Consider the following 16,170-nt stretch of genomic DNA (forward strand, 5'->3'; position numbering starts at 1 on the left):
ATGTATAATAATGAACGGAGAGCGTAGGTTATATGTATAATAATGAACAGAGAGCGCAGATTATGTGTATAATAATGAACAGAGAGCGCAGATTATGTGTATAATAATGAATGTTATTTTTGTACCATTAATAAATGTTGTGTTTGACATAAAGTTACTCACAGAAATGGGTATAATTCCTATATATTTCACACGATGTCAGTAATGAGGTTTTACTTATGATTAGTGGAAATACAATGTTTATTGCATCGTTATAATGATTTTAAATAAGTACCACACTCATTATAGTAAAAACTGAATATGAATTCATAAGATTTATATCAATTTGTCTTGGATACTTATAGTCCGTCCCATCATTCGGAAAGAATGTTTGCGGGTTTTTTTTTAATAATTTCACTCTGGTTTGACATAAGCAGAAAAATAAAAGTGTTTTGGAAATAACAACAAAAAAACCCAAACCTATATGTGTGTACAATTTACAAATCAATCGGCTCAGAAATAAATAACTTGTAGTAAATTCCATAGTTCCCCGTGGGACGGACTATAAGTACACAAACCACAAATGATGATGTAACGTGACCTGTAAGTGTAATACCGTAAATGTACTAATTAATTTTTTAATTTCTTTTCGTGTTCTTAATATTTTGGGATAAAAGAGTTCTTTTTTTTAAATATGTATAAAGTCATGATGATATTTAAATTTTTAAAATTTTTTTTTTTTTTTTTAATGCCAAGATCTAAGGTTAACAAGTATATATAACATTATGTAGTGTTCATATAACTTACTGTAATACATTTTTTTTTTTTAAACTTGCGATTTTGGGTTAAATTGTGTGCAGTTAAAAAATCTCCTGTTTTTTGACAAAATCTCCTGCTTTTTCAACACACACCTCCTATTTTCTCTTGACTAAAGATTGACCGTGCATATGTGTATATAGCTATTTTGAATTATGTCTTTGAATTAATTAAACTTTGGTTACAGTATTATCTGTAATTGCGTATGACTGGTAAACTTGACATCATACATGTCTTTTTATCATATGAACAGTCAGGAACAGTGTTTATTTTAACTGGGTGTGACTGATAAATGTGATCTCGTAAATGTCGTTTCACTATATGAACATTCGGGAACAGATTTTATTGTAACTGGGTGTGACTGATAAATGTGATATCGTGCATGTCTTTTTATCGTATGAACATTCGGAAACAGACCTTATTGTAACTGGATTTGACTAATAAACGTGATATTGTGAATTTAAATTTTTTTTTTATCATATGAACATTCGGCTACAGTATTTTCTGCAACTGCGTGTGATTGATAAACTTGATATCGTACAACATTCGTGAACAGTGTTTATTGTAAAAGGGTGTGACTGGTAAGCCAGTCATAATAGGCTTCTATCTTCGTATAGAATCCCGTCTGTCCCACCAAAGCGCAGTCTCTTCCGTTGGACACGAGACCGTACAACCAATACCTTCCGTCTATAACCGCCATTAGTGGACCGCCAGAATCACCCTGAAAGTTACAAACAACCTTAAGTTTTAAAGTCCACCATTTCCAGCATTCTCTCTCTCTCTCTCTCTCTCTCTCTCTCTCTCTCTCTCTCTCTCTCTCTCTCTCTCTCTCTCTCTCTATTTCGGTCTCTGTGTATGTGCCCCTGCACGTGCTATAACCTCACCGTGGTGCAGGGGTGTAACATTCTCTTTGAGAATGGCCAATACAGCACAAATTGAAGTTTAGAGTAAAAGTCAGTATGTATCTGTGATATTTGTATTTGTATTTTTGCACAGTTCTTTACACTGTTTTTATTTATATCTTAAATTTTTCTGTTGATGTTGATCATCACCTTGTTTGTTTCCATTACCATAGTTTGACACCCAATAGCCGATGTATTTTTCGTGCTGGGGTGTCGTTAAACATTCATTCATTCTGTGTATGTGTTTGCGTGCGTCCATCTGCGTGTGTGTGTGTGTGCGCGCGCGCGCCCGTCTCTCTCTCTCTCTCTCTCTCTCTCTCTCTCTCTCTCTCTCTCTCTCTCTCTCTCTCTCTCTCTCTCTCTCTCTCTCTCTCTATATATATATATATATATATATATATATATATATGTACATGGTAAAGTTTGTTTTTGTTTACCACTACTAGATTTGTTACTCATCGGCTATTGGATGTCAAACATTTAATAATTTTGACATATAGTCTTAGAGGAAACCCGCTATATTTTCCAATAGTAGCAAGGAATCTTTTATATGCACCATCCCACAAACAGGATAGCACATACCACGACCTTTGATATACCAGTCGTGGTGCACTAGCTGGAATGAGAAATAGCCCACTGGACATGTATATGTAATAATTAAAAATCATATTCCTGCTCAAATTTAATTTCGCTGCAACTAGAATAATGTGTACCAGTTATTTGTTATATTTTAACATTATGATTAGAAATACTTTCAGGCTACACACCACCATTTTGTCGTGTCGTTACTTGCTGTAGCAGCTTAATATAGTCCGGTTTAGGAAATAGTTCCTCATAAAAAAAAACCTACAAAATTCTGATATGCTTTTTGAAATCTTTCTTTGATGATTACACGTAGGCTGACCTCTGTAGTATTTAAATAACCCATTGGTTTCATTGGTTTGAAGTAACTTCTTATATGTAGTACTAACTGATAACAACTGTGTAAGTGGTATGGTTCCACTTGTGTAACAGCAACACGAGGCGGTAGTCAGGCATAGGAGCCATTAATTGAAAACAATCGTGGTCTGCCTATGTTGATGTTATACACGGTACGTGTCAGTTGAGAGCACTCCCTAAAATTAGTAGTCACATGACCATCTCGACAGTGTTGTATTTTTAACAGAATATATTCGGACATAGAAATTGTATTGAACTGCATGGAGTAATTAATGGTGGTGTGTAACCTTTAGTCTCAGAGTAAACATTCTAAACTAACCAATACAGGTGTGTATGCAGTATTTTTTTAACAGACAGGGTTATAGATTGTGGCGAGCGAATTTTATAGGGAGGGGTCGAGACATGCTCCCTCAGAAAGTGTATTGAAAATGTTTTTGATTGAGCGGGATCCCACTGGGGTATTTCTCGTTCCAGCCAGTGCACCAGGACTGGTTTATCAAAGGCCGTGGTATGTGCTATCCTGTCTGTGGGATGGTGCATATACAAGATCCCTTGCTATTAATGGAAAAATGTAACATGTTTCCTCTCTATGACTGTGTCAAAATGACCATATGTTTGACATCCAATAGCCCATGATTAATAAATATTGTGCTCTAATGGTGTCGTTAAACAAAAACAAACTTTAAAAACAAACGTTCCAGCCAGTGTACCACGACTGGTATATCAAATGCCGTGCTATGTGCTGTCCTGTCTGTGGGATGGTGCATATAAAAGATCCCTTGCAACTAATGGAAATATGTAGCGGGTTTTCTCTCTAAGACTAAATGTTAAAATTACCAAATGATTGACATCTAATAGCCCATGATTAATAAATCAATGTGCTCTAGTGATGTCGTTAAACAAAATGGAGTACATGTATCTTACCCTGCATGCGTCTTTTCCTCCCAGCAGCCCGTTTGAAGCACACATGACGCCGTCGCTGACGATGCTGGTGGGTTCGTTGAACAACGTCCTGCAAGGTTGGCTGTCGTACATCGTTAAAGACACCTTGCGCAACTCACTACTGGGCTGCTGTATGTTGACTGGATAAAAAGTCAAATGTAATATAATATTAGTTAATATTTTTTATATCTGCTGTTGTTGTTTTGTTTGCAGGCCCATTATTCTTATTTGTTTTGTAGAAGAGTATTAAGTTTGTCTTTGAATGAGGTGAAGAGTCTTGATTATGAACGCAACGGATATATGCTTGGTCAATGTTACACACACACACACGGACGCACAGAGAGAGAGAGAGAGAGAGAGAGAGAGAGAGAGAGAGAGAGAGAGAGACATAAACACACATACACATATATACACAAACACACACACATACACACATCATTACATATTCCTGGATCTGAGCCAGGTATTTCAGACAAGCGCTCTACCAACTGAACTAGATTCTTTCCCCGAAAATATGTTATTCAGCCATTTGGAATATAACTGAATTATGGCTACGTAGCTCTATAAATAAGTTATAAAGAATACACCCCACCCTGTTAATTACTAACTAGCGCTTGCCGTTTAAAATGAAACATACGTATAATAGCGAGTATTAACTAAAAGGAAAACGCACGCAGTGTATATTCCAAGTCATGCAAACCATACAACTCTGCCTTTAGTGGGTGAGATTCTGTGAGATTTTCTCTTTAAGATGCACTTATACTAACATTGCATGTATCCCCAGCCTATGACGATTCCAGGAAGGCTGTAGTTGAGTGCCCCTGTTCCGTTGACCACGCATATCGGCCTAACGCAGTTTCCGTACACGGCTGGGGTGCTTAACGTTAGTACACCAATGTCGTTCACTGAAAAAGAAAATGGTAACAATTAGCTAAAGCGTTGCATATTGTTTTACGCTCATAGCCCTTTTCCAACAAGCAAAAACAAATTTAACCCCCCCCCCCCCCCCTCCACACACACACACACACACACAAACACAAAAGAAAACCAGGTTATTTATGGACGCAATTTCACGGGGGTCGTGCATTCATTCAGAGGTGTCATTGTTTACGGAAACTATAGAAAGGTTTTTCGATATATCAATGACCATTGAAAATTCGGTAATTCGCCCCACCCAACCTTAATCTAAGTAAGGAAAGCCATTAATCACTCGCCTCAGTGTTTTTCGCGGTGAGGTCTGCTGTGGGTATTTATAGGATATTTTACGCGCTTCCATTTCGTATCATGTTTGTATTCCAGGATAAATAATTTCAATTGTCACGAGATTTAGCGAGTGACAATGAACATTATTTCACGAGGGACATAAACATGATACGAAATGGTAGCGAGTTTAATATCCTATTTATTACCCATAATCGATCTAATTTATAACATTCAGCTCGGTTGGTTGACGTTCCTGTAAGGTTGTAGTGCGCCTATCGATGACGTATATAGAGAATAATACATGAGTGGCCGTTAGATACCATTTATCTCACAACGAGTTGTTTTAAAATGTATCTAACGAGCGAAAGCGAGTTTGATACTTTTTCAAACAACGAGTTGTGAGATAAATGGTATCTAACGGACACGAATGTATTATTCTATTTCTTACATATCCTAAAAAACCAGGCTTTAAGCAACGTTTAACATCTTTATCGACTAAAAGTTATTTACAGCCGTTGCACCTGTAGCTAACTTACAAGTCAAAGACACAAGATTGTCAGGTTAACTATACGTCACAATGTAATCGATTTCCACCGTGCTGTTTTTCATTGGACGTATGGCATTGGTGACCTGGTCATCACCTAGGAGCAGCCAGTCGTATGTCTTGAAATTGTTAACACATGTACGTGTGTAAACAGGTATTATATGTGTTATCATAAATAACACATGGTGTTCTCACCAACGGGTGTGTAAGAAATCCTATTTATTACCCATAATTGATCATAATTTATATCATTCAACTCGTTTGGTTGACTTTCCTGTAAGGTTGTAGTGTAGTAGTGTTGGTATAAAGTGCTCCTACTGGCAGTAGCTAGTGGGAATTTCCCTATTAGCTCAGTTGGTAGAGCACTGGACTCTCGTACTGAGAGTCTATGGTTCGAATCCCCTAAGTGGAGGTTGATTTTTATCTGTTACATTTGGAGCCGACGTAAGGAGGGCAACAGTATATCTTAGTAGTTATCGACCATTTCACCAGGTATGCGCAGGCATATCCCACCAAAAACATGACTGCAAAGACTACAGCAGAGACGTTTTTCAACAACTTTGTAGTTCACTATGGAATTCCAAAACGTATTCATTCCGACCAAGGAGCTAATTTCACGGGAAAACTGATGCAAGAGCTGTGTGCCTTGTTGAAGATTGTCAAATCCAGAACCAGAACCACACCCTATCACCCAATGGGTAACGGGATGTGCGAACGCTTCAACCGGACACTCTGCAACATGCTCGGAACTTTAGATTCGAACAGCAAGAAGAATTGGAGAGTACATGTAGGTCCTTTAGTTCATGCATATAATTGCACACGTCATGAAACTACAGGTTATTCTCCATTTTCATTGATGTTTGCACGTCAACCGCGTTTACCTGTGGATATGGCTTTTGGATTGGACATGGAGACAAAGAAATCCAAATCTGTAGCAGCCTACAACAAAGAATTACGAGAACGTCTAACACATGCTTATGATTTAGCCTCCGCTGCAGTCAAGAAGTCTCAAACAAGACAAAAACTGTATTATGATCAGAAAGCAAGAGCTGCAGTCATGTTTTTGGTGGGATATGCCTGCGCATACCTGGTGAAATGGTCGGTAACTACTAAGATATACTGTTGCCCTCCTTTCGATGGTTCCAATGTCAAGAAATCCATACAGACAAGTTCAAGCGGATGTGAAGTTTCTATACTGACTAAAGGTGCTCTACTTGTTGTAGGTGTCTTTCTGCGTAAACAAGGCACACAGTTATGAACATGTTCCTCAACATCTTTTGTCATTCCCGGCCAGAAAAATCGTTCTTTAATGAGTGATAATGTTCTATCTCTGCCTGGGTGTCCAACATTATCATGCAAGCTGCTCAAAGCCACCAATCGGCATCTGTCTGGAAGGACCAGCTGTTCGTGTGTCTCACCATCCACTTTAGTGATTCGGTACAAAACACCACTCTTTAAGTTGAAGCTGTTGAAAGGTCTTCAGAAATCCGATCATCTCCTGATTTCCAGTATATTGCAACCTGTCAGGTCTGGTTCCATTCCTCAAATGTCCGATGACTGTGGCAAGTGCTGGATCCTTGTTTTGAGAACGTCTCCATTCACGAGCATTCTCTACACATTTGTCCTCTGTAATATCGGTATCATCAAAGTCACTAACATCAATGGACAAACACAAACTTTCAGCCAAATTGGAAACACAAGTTGACTTACAAATTGCTTGAATGGAATCGTTTGACAAACTTTCCATGTCTTGTGAAACATCTGTGTCTTCTGGTAACCTTGACAGTGTGTCAGCATCGGCATTAGCCTTGCCTGGTCTGTATCGGATACTGAAATTATAATTCGCCAATGAAGCCAACCAACGATGTCCAGTGGCATCAAGACGAGCAGAAGTCAATACATATGTCAACGGATTGTTGTCAGCCACCACAATAAAATCATGCCCATATAAATAATCATGGAATTTTTCAGAAATTGACCATTTCAGACATAAAAATTCCAGCTTGTGAGCTGAGTAATTCTTTTCAGAACGGCTCACTCCTCTACTGGCATAGGCAATGACTCTTAAAAGTCCATCTTGTTCCTGGTATAATACAGCTCCCAAACCTTGAGCAGATGCATCCGTGTGGAGCTCAAAAGGTTTGTTGTAATCTGCATATCCCAATATGGGTGGAGAAGAAAGTCTACTTTTTAATTTTTCAAAAGCATCTTCTTGTTCCTACTCCCATTTCCACTGCACTGCGTCAGAAGCCTGTCTTCTTGTCTTTTTAGAAGCGGATTTTGGCATAAGTTCATTTAATGGCTTCGCAATCTTGGAAAAAGTTTGATACAAATTTCCTGTAATATCCTGCAAATCCAAGAAATTTTCTAACTTCTTCCGGGGTTTTCGGAGTAGGCCACTGCTTGATCTTATCCACCTTCTCTGGATCTGCTTCTATGCCATCTGCAGAAACAATGTACCCAACATACTTCACTCGATGTTTGAATAGATTGCATTTCTTTGGAGCAAGCTTTAACCCACAGTCGCGAAGTCGTTGAAATACTGTCTCCAATCTCTGGACGTGCTCTTCATAAGACTTTGAAAATACAATCAAGTCATCAATGTAAATCATGCAAATATTGAGATGCAGTTCATCCAGACAAGTTTCCATCAAACGTTGGTATGTTGCTGGGGCATTGGACAACCCAAATGGCATCTTGTTAAACTCATAAAACCCAAGAAGTCCAACAGTAAAAGCAGTCCGTTCTTTGTGTTTTTCCTCGATCTCCACCTGGTGATAACCACTTTTCATATCGAGAACTGAAAAGTATTTCATTCCTCCCAAACAATCCAGAAGTTCATCAATCCGTGGCAAAGCGTAAGAATCTTTGATGGTCCGGTTGTTCAATTGGCGGTAATCAATACACATTCTCAGTTTACCATCTTTCTTCTTAGCAAGCACAACATTTGAAGCCCATGGACTATGTGATCGTCGGATAACTCCAGCAGACAAAAGTTGTTGTAGATGACTCTTCACTTCTTCAAACATGGATGAAGGAATCCGTCTATGTCGTTGTTTGAATGGTGTACAGTCATACAAATCAATTCTATGACGAACTTGACGAGAGTAACCAAGATCTTCATCACCTTTAGAGAATATATCCTGAAAATCCTCGACAACTTTTATTCCTTGTTCCACTTCCTCTGGAGTAAGGCCTTCTTTCTCAATCTCAACCTGATCTAACAATGTTGTTATGTCAACTGGCTGGTGGACTGGTGGATCCTCTAAAGTCACTGGGTGTAGTTCACAAAGCAGTGCTCGTGGTGGAACCATTACAGTTCGAGACGTTACATTGCAGATATGAACTTCAATAATGTCCAAATTTTCAATGTCATAGGTGACAATAGAAGGTTCAATATCAATGTCATCTGTCAGAGATGACCTTGACGTCGATTGGAGGAGTACACACATCTTCGGTGATTTCAAACCTTTATCAACTCGACCTCTTACAACCACTCTACTATTAGGAGGAACCAAAATGTTCTTATCTTCCGCACTTTTGACGTGGGAAAACAGCAGATTCCTTGGGTGGTGGTGGTGGTGGCAAAGGATCCTCAGTCTTGAAAAGCGGTCCTTGCTGTTGCGACATACCATGAATCCATGTCTTTAAATCGTCAGAAGTATCCAATCTTATGAAACACATTGACCAGTTCTCCAATCTGTTGTTCATCAAGTTCCATGGCTGGAGATCAAATCAACTTGATAAAACAATAAACTGAATATAAACAATTCCCAAATAGATGGTACTATGAACACAGTCAACTCCAATCCAAGATCACCAAATATACAAGAAAGCCAGTTTATTTTAAAGAGAATAAACAGTATATGTCTTCATAAATATGAAAACATTCATCAGTGTTCTGAAATTCTTAGAATTTCAACTCAAATATAAAACCTCTGTCTTAAATGGATATTGAAAATATCACAAAATAAGACAAACCACAAGTCCAAAATATAAAACCTGTCTCAAATGGATATGAAAAATATCACAAACTAAGACAAGCCACAAGTCCAAAATGAGTATGCTGAATGAAATTCAGCTATTTGTCAAATAAAATTCAACTCAGGAAAATAATCGATCTATCACCAGCTTTGACAGACTTACAGACAGCAGACACCAATAAATATTATTGGAATATGGTACACGACCATGCAAGCAACAACAAGTCGCAATATAAATTTCCCGAAGAAATGTCACAAATTAAAAAAAAATGGATAAACAATTCCAAAGTGTGGTTCGATGAGGCAAAACTACACTTTGGTTATCACCGACAAAATCTGGAAAAAAAAAAAAAAAAAAAAAAAAAAAAAAAAAAAATAAATTTATAAACAGAATGAAACCAAACTGTTAAAGTGTTAACAGTTAAATGGCGAAATAGCAATTGTGTATTTATCAAATAACTTCAGTATAGCTAGTACTGAAGTTAGTGTAAACTGTCAAACTCAACACAGTTGGGCAGTAGTCTTACAGAACACTTTCATTTCACATACAATTGGTCTTTCCAATTGCAATGGTGTTAAACACAAGTACAAATAATGATTATAGGAATAAACTACTCAGGAAAAAAACAAATGCACTTGTGTCAAACAACACCAGTACGAATAATAATTATAGGAATAAACTACTACAAAGTACAAATGTGCGGGGAAAAAAATGTTAAGTGCTGTGCAAATGTACTGTAGTTATCTTCAGTCCATGGTCAAACAGTCAATATACCTAAATGCATGTGTAAATTATTAATTATTTTTCAAAATGTGTAACTATACTAATATTTAATAACTATTATTTAATTCTACCTAAGTGAAATTTATAATTAATTAATTATTATAATTTAATAATTAGTAAGTGTTGTCTTTAATTTTTAAGGGCAACTCACACTTTCAAGCATAATCAGCCTTACCGATACATACCTGAGGGGGAACACGCTGAATACTTAAACAGCGTGAAAAAAAAAAATAATAAAAAATAAAAAATATATAAGATGAAGGGGAGATAACTCAAAAACAGTTATTTACTACTGAAAGGTAAACACACAATCTCTAAACACACTGAATACTTAACTCAAAAACAAATTTGTTTACTACTGAAAGGTAAATGGGTAATAGGAAACCAACCTAGCAGGCAAGTCAAGTACAATAAATGGAATATATGGGTACAAAGACCGGAAACTACAGAATAATATTTTTGTTTAAAACAAAAAATGGGAAACTACAGAATAATATTTTTGTTTAAAACAAAAAATGGGAATGTGTGGACCAGCTAAGTACAAGATGGACTAACAAAACTGACAAAATTGTTATCTGAAAGTATCTGAAAAATCACAATCCAAATCTAATCAATAAATGTCAGTAAAAAAAATATTAAAGTGTAAAAAAAATTATGCACAATGCATGTACATCAATTGCAATGGCAATAATTATTGTGAGCTCACATAAAAAAAATAAACCCCCAAAAATATAAATTTATACACACACACAACAAAAATATTCAAGGCGCCAAAGTATACATGATGGAATTGACAAAGATCACATTTAGCTAGCTAAATGCCGTTCAATCACAGTCTGTATCACTATCAACAGTTTTCACAACACTTGTGGCATTCCAACGATGTTCAGGTTCAAACGAATCGATGTCCCTACGTCGGCTCCAATTTGTAACAGGGTTCAAAGGACGAAAACAACACGTCACGACGTTTGGAAATGATTTACTTCATAAACAGTTCATTATGACATTGCAAACAACGCCTATGTCATACCCTGTATGTGGTACACGAGCGTAAACAATGCCGGTGGTCAACAAGACAGTGTGTGAAAACCTATAATGTATTCTGATCTGTCGCCTGTCAAAACCCGTCAAACATGTCTGCTGTTCATGTAGTGTGTGCACGTGAAAAGCATGCAGTGCTATTAGCCAATCAGATAAAGGGTACCTGAGTGAGAAAACTAATAGAATAAAGACTATTTGGCAGACAACAATATCTGACAAATACCTGCGAAATATTAAAATAACAAATTACATTTTTACATTGATGTAAAGGTATTTACACATATTAGAGCGGGACTCGTAAAAAAAAGACATAGGTTGGTCTCTGACTGTAACGAGAGCGTGTTTATGTCCAAATGTCCGTCTAGCTCTCTTACAGTCAGAGTACTCGGGCTACTGCCACAGTAGTGCGCCAATCGATGACGTATTGATATATACCAAGATAGTTTTAACCACATGGGTCATGAAACTTTGATACTCACACATTCCTTGTGCAAGATGAAACTGTTCGTGGGAGAGCGCTGTTGCTGATATTTCCTGAAGAGACTGAGCGTTCAGTGTATTGTCGAGGTAATGTTTTCCCAGCTGTACAGAAAATATTCCCTTTACACTGGCAAACAGAAATGCATGTGCATAAATACTGACCAGTAAATAAATGATAATTTACTCTTGTCATACAAATAAATAAAATATTGAGTGGCACATATCATGCAACATGTTAGGCGCACTGTGGCAGTCTTATTTATCAAATTAATTGCATCGTGTATTGTGTATATGTATGTCTGTGTGTGTGTGTGTGTGTGTGTGTGTGTGTGTGTGTGTGTGTGTGTGTGTGCGTGCGTACGTACTTGTGTATGTATGTATGTACATATCTATGTATGCATGTATATACATATAAAATCTCGTTGGGTCGAACTCGAAAGGGTCGAATACATCACAACGCACCAACCAAAAACGAAGTCCCGAGTTACACTTACACGGTGTTGACGGAACGGTTTAGTCGAACTACGCGATGGGTCGAACACTTTCTCGAGAACCGGCGGGGTTCGAGCCAACGGGATTCAACTATATGTGTGTGTGTGTGTGTGTGTGTGTGTGTGTGTGTGTGTGTCTCTCTCTCTCGCTCTGTCTGTCTGTCTGTCTGACTCTGTGTGTGTGTGTGTGTGTGTCTCTCTCTCTCTCTCTCTCTCTCTCTCTCTCTCTCTCTCTCTCTCTCTCTCTCTCTCTCTCTATATATATATATATATATATATATATATATATATATATATATATATATATATATATTCTCGTTTATTGTGTTGTTGTTTAGTATATTGCCAGTGTAAAATGCCCCCTCTGAATTCCTTACTGTAAACAGTGCGCTGCGGTGATCACGTGTGTTTCGTCGACCAGCGCGCCCCCGCAGATGAGGATGTTGTCACGTAGAATAGCCGCCACCCACGGAAACTCACACGCCGTGGCCGTCTGACCGCCGACAATTCTAGCCGTGGGTAGAATCCCGAGAACTGATTCACCACAGCCAACTAAATTAAATAAATAAATAAATAAAAATAAATATCGGCCTCGGTGGTGTAGTGGTTAAGCCATCGGACTTTATAAAGGCTGGTGGGTACTGGGTTAGCATAGTCAATACCGTATCTCTGTACAAGACTGATTCTTAAAGACGTTATGATAGAGTCATGCGGAAATGTATGACAGGTGTTCTTTCTTCAGGTGATAGTTGACATATGGTTTCTACTCTTTCTTCAGGTGATAGTTGACGTATGGTTCCTACTCTTTCTTCAGGTGATAGTTAATATATGGTTCCTACTCTTTCTTCAGGTGATAGTTAATATATGGTTCCTACTCTGTCTACAGGTGATAGTTAATATATGGTTCCTACTCTGTCTACAGGTGTTAGTTAATATATGGTTCCTACTCTGTCTACAGGTGTTAGTTAATATATGGTTCCTACTCTTTCTTCAGGTGATAGTTAATATATGGTTCCTACTCTGTCTACAGGTGATAGTTAATACTTCCTACACTTTCTTCAGGTGATAGTTAATATATGGTTCCTACTCTGTCTTCAGGTGATAGTTAATATATGGTTCCTACTCTTTCTTCAGGTGATAGTTCATATATGGTTCCTACTCTGTCTTCGGGTGATAGTTAATATATGGTTCCTACTCTTTCTTCAGGTGATAGTTGATATATGGTTCCTATTCTTTCTTCGGGTGATAGTTGATATATGGTTTCTACTCTTTCTTCAGGTGATAGTTGACATAAGGTTTCTACTCTGTCTACAGGTGATAGTTGACATATGGTTTCTACTCTGTCTACAGGTGATAGTTGACATATGGTTTCTACTCTGTCTACAGAAAATTATCCACTTTTATAACACGCCAGTACTGGCGCAATTTGTTATTTTTCATAGATTTCTTAAAGGGACTGTCTTAAGTATGCTGCCATTGTAACATGTTTCCGCACGACTTGGCGTTTTTAATGACTAATTGCATATGAAGTAAAATGAAGTGTTAGCTATTTGAAAACATTCGGACGACCAGAAACACATTCAATATACAGCCAGGCGCGAATCCAGGGTGGGAGGGGTCCACAGGGGTCCAGTAACGACGTCTCTTGTGGAGAAAGTTAGGGGTCACAAGTCTGCTCTGACCCCTAAATATGTTTTATTCATGTAGGCACAGTAGCTACAGATAATGCACTAAAACAAATGCCGTACATAATAAATCAATGTGTTCTAGTGGTGTCGTTAAACAAAACAAACTTTAACTTTAAACTTTATTTTAAGCTTAACAAACTAAGCAAACACCTAAATTAGGAATCTTATTAAAATTATACTAAATCTGGGGGTTTTGTGGGGGTTTTCTTATATATTTTATAACAAAATTACACATTCATTAAAAGTACCAGACTCAAATTTGCATAATCACTATTCCTGCGCTACCTTTATTCTTTGTCAGGTGCGGATTCAAGGGTGGGGAGCTGAAGCTGTGTGTTTTAATGGTATTTCACCATTTTCCGTTAAGTTACGAAAATTGCCGAAGATGTTGCCATAAAAACGCCAACATTCCTTCGACGTGACGTCAACAATGCTTTAACGTTTTAATAATTATGCGTATTGATGTCAAAGCGATACTACGTAGGCCTACATTCTTCTTAATATTATAGTTTAACTTCAGAAATGTGCTAACAGAATCGCTTTTTGACATTTATAAGCATATTTATTTTTATTTTAAATATCTACTATTATTACTACCTGATGACGACATCTAACTACTGTGCTATTCAGCTGTAATATTTTCTGCAAATGTTGAGTGGGTATGTCAATAGAGGTAAGTGTTTGACTTTCTTTTCTTTTCTTTTTTTTTTTATTATTATTATTATTATTTTTTTTTTTTTTTTTTTTTATTTGTTTTTTTTTTTTTATCAGGACCGATGAAGTAGGCGGTTTGGTATGTAGGCATTGTTTCTTTGTTTGTTTATAGTTATTTTCGTACTTATATCCACTTATATCCACGAGTTTAGCACGCTTTCCTGGGCACACAGCTGGGCTATCTACACTCTGTGGGTTAGCGGTTAATTGTTAGTGGTTAATGACAGAGAAGTCGGTGTATTGTCCTTACATGTACCCATCCTATTGAGTCATTAAATTCGCTCTGGGTGAGAGCCTGTACCAGGATGCGAACCCAGTACCTATTAGTCTTAAGTTCGGTAGCTTAACCACTTCGGTAGCTTAACCACTAGGCCATACGGTATACAGGCTGGTAGGTACTGGGTTCGGATCCCAGTCGAGGCATGGGATTTTTAATCCAGATACCGACTCCAAACCCTGAGCGAGTGCTCCGCAAGGCTCAATGAAAGTGGACAAGCTCGCTGTGTACATGATTGTGATGCGGTTTGTGTTGAAACACCTATAGTCCGACCCTTTATTCTATAAAAATTGTGGGGTTTTTTTCTAAATAACTTCAGTTTGCAATTTTTGTGTGCAATTTAGAAATCAATCGGTTCAGAAATAAATCACTTGTAGTAAATTCCATAGTATGAAAAAAGGCGTTCTCTGTGGGACGGACAATAACAGAGACACATCAAACAAGGAATATCAGATTCGATATTTGAATTAAACAGTACAGTGGAATTGTATTACATCATGGCGTAGAGTCTAATAAGTAAAACAGCGTAATTCTGAATCTAGAAAATGCTTTAATTAACTAAGCATCTATGCTTACCTATAAAGAAAACAAATAAGATGATACGAGAATCTAGGTGACTTTATTCCGATAACTTACGTGGACAAAATGGCTGTGTACAGAACTATGATGCAATTTGAGTTGAAGATCCCAGACTAACTTACCTGTACAGTCTGGCTGTGTACAGAACTGTGATGCAGTTTGTGTTGACGATCCCAGACTAACTTACCTGGACAATCTGTTTGTGTACAGAACTGTGATGCAGCTTGTGTTAACGATCCCGGACTAATTTACCTGGACAACCTGGTTGTGTACAGAACTGTGATGCAGCTTGTGTTGACGATCCCGGACTAATTTACCTGGACAATCTGGCTGTGTACAGAACTGTGATGCAGTTTGTGTTGACGATTCCAGACTAACTTACCTGGGAAATCTGGCTGTGTACAGAACTGTGATGCAGTTTGAGTTGAAGATCCGGGACTAACTTACCTGGACAATCTGGCTGTGTACAGAACTGTGATGCAGCTTGTAATGACGATCCCAGACAGTTGTTTCCTCCGTTGCTGGGTGGAGGGTTGTTACACTGTCGTGTCCGTGTGTATGTTATAGTTCCCGTTCCACACGTCACAGGGCAGGCTGGGAGTGGAACAGGGTCTTGCCACGCTGACCATCCACCGTGAACTGGACCTACATCAATATAACGTTTAGAAAAGTATATACACGATGTTGTATATTTACTACCTGGTGATGTTAAATCAACCGATGTAAAGGTGTCAGCAGTAACAGCAGACTTTAGAAGCTTGTATTATAAACACATGGTGAAATCTCCAGCTGTTTATGATGATGCTGG

General features: G+C 37.8%; 2 protein-coding genes across 2 annotated transcripts in view; both read right to left on the reverse strand.

Annotated features, from left to right (window-relative positions):
• Window positions 1-832: 832 nt before the first annotated feature.
• Window positions 833-12,709, reverse strand: LOC121388825 (proclotting enzyme-like). The gene is made up of 5 exons (XM_041520335.1): window positions 12,482-12,709; window positions 11,613-11,740; window positions 4,346-4,483; window positions 3,561-3,718; window positions 833-1,516 (listed from the first exon to the last, which is right to left on the reverse strand). Exons 2-5 carry the CDS (start codon window positions 11,614-11,616, stop codon window positions 1,355-1,357), a joined length of 462 nt encoding a protein of 153 aa, XP_041376269.1. The 5' UTR covers window positions 11,617-11,740; window positions 12,482-12,709; the 3' UTR covers window positions 833-1,354.
• A 2,347-nt stretch (window positions 12,710-15,056) lies between these two features.
• LOC121389432 (hemicentin-1-like) overlaps window positions 15,057-16,170 on the reverse strand; it is a 49,190-nt gene continuing 48,076 nt past the window's right edge. The window contains exon 8 of the mRNA XM_041521060.1: window positions 15,057-16,007. Within this exon, the coding sequence (XP_041376994.1) occupies window positions 15,736-16,007 (272 nt within the window). The 3' untranslated portion in view covers window positions 15,057-15,735. The remainder of the gene's footprint in view (window positions 16,008-16,170) is intronic.

The sequence above is a fragment of the Gigantopelta aegis genome, chromosome 14 (assembly GCF_016097555.1).
Source record: "Gigantopelta aegis isolate Gae_Host chromosome 14, Gae_host_genome, whole genome shotgun sequence".
Taxonomy (NCBI): domain Eukaryota; kingdom Metazoa; phylum Mollusca; class Gastropoda; order Neomphalida; family Peltospiridae; genus Gigantopelta; species Gigantopelta aegis.

What these genes read in the sequence shown, in the direction of transcription:
- LOC121388825 (XM_041520335.1), bottom strand. An exon ending in AGGCTGGGGATACATGCAAT is followed by an intron (nt 3,719 to 4,345) that starts GTTAGTATAAGT and finishes CTTTTTATCCAG; the next exon opens with TCAACATACAGCAGCCCAGT. An exon ending in GAGGAAAAGACGCATGCAGG is followed by an intron (nt 1,517 to 3,560) that starts GTAAGATACATG and finishes TGTAACTTTCAG; the next exon opens with GGTGATTCTGGCGGTCCACT.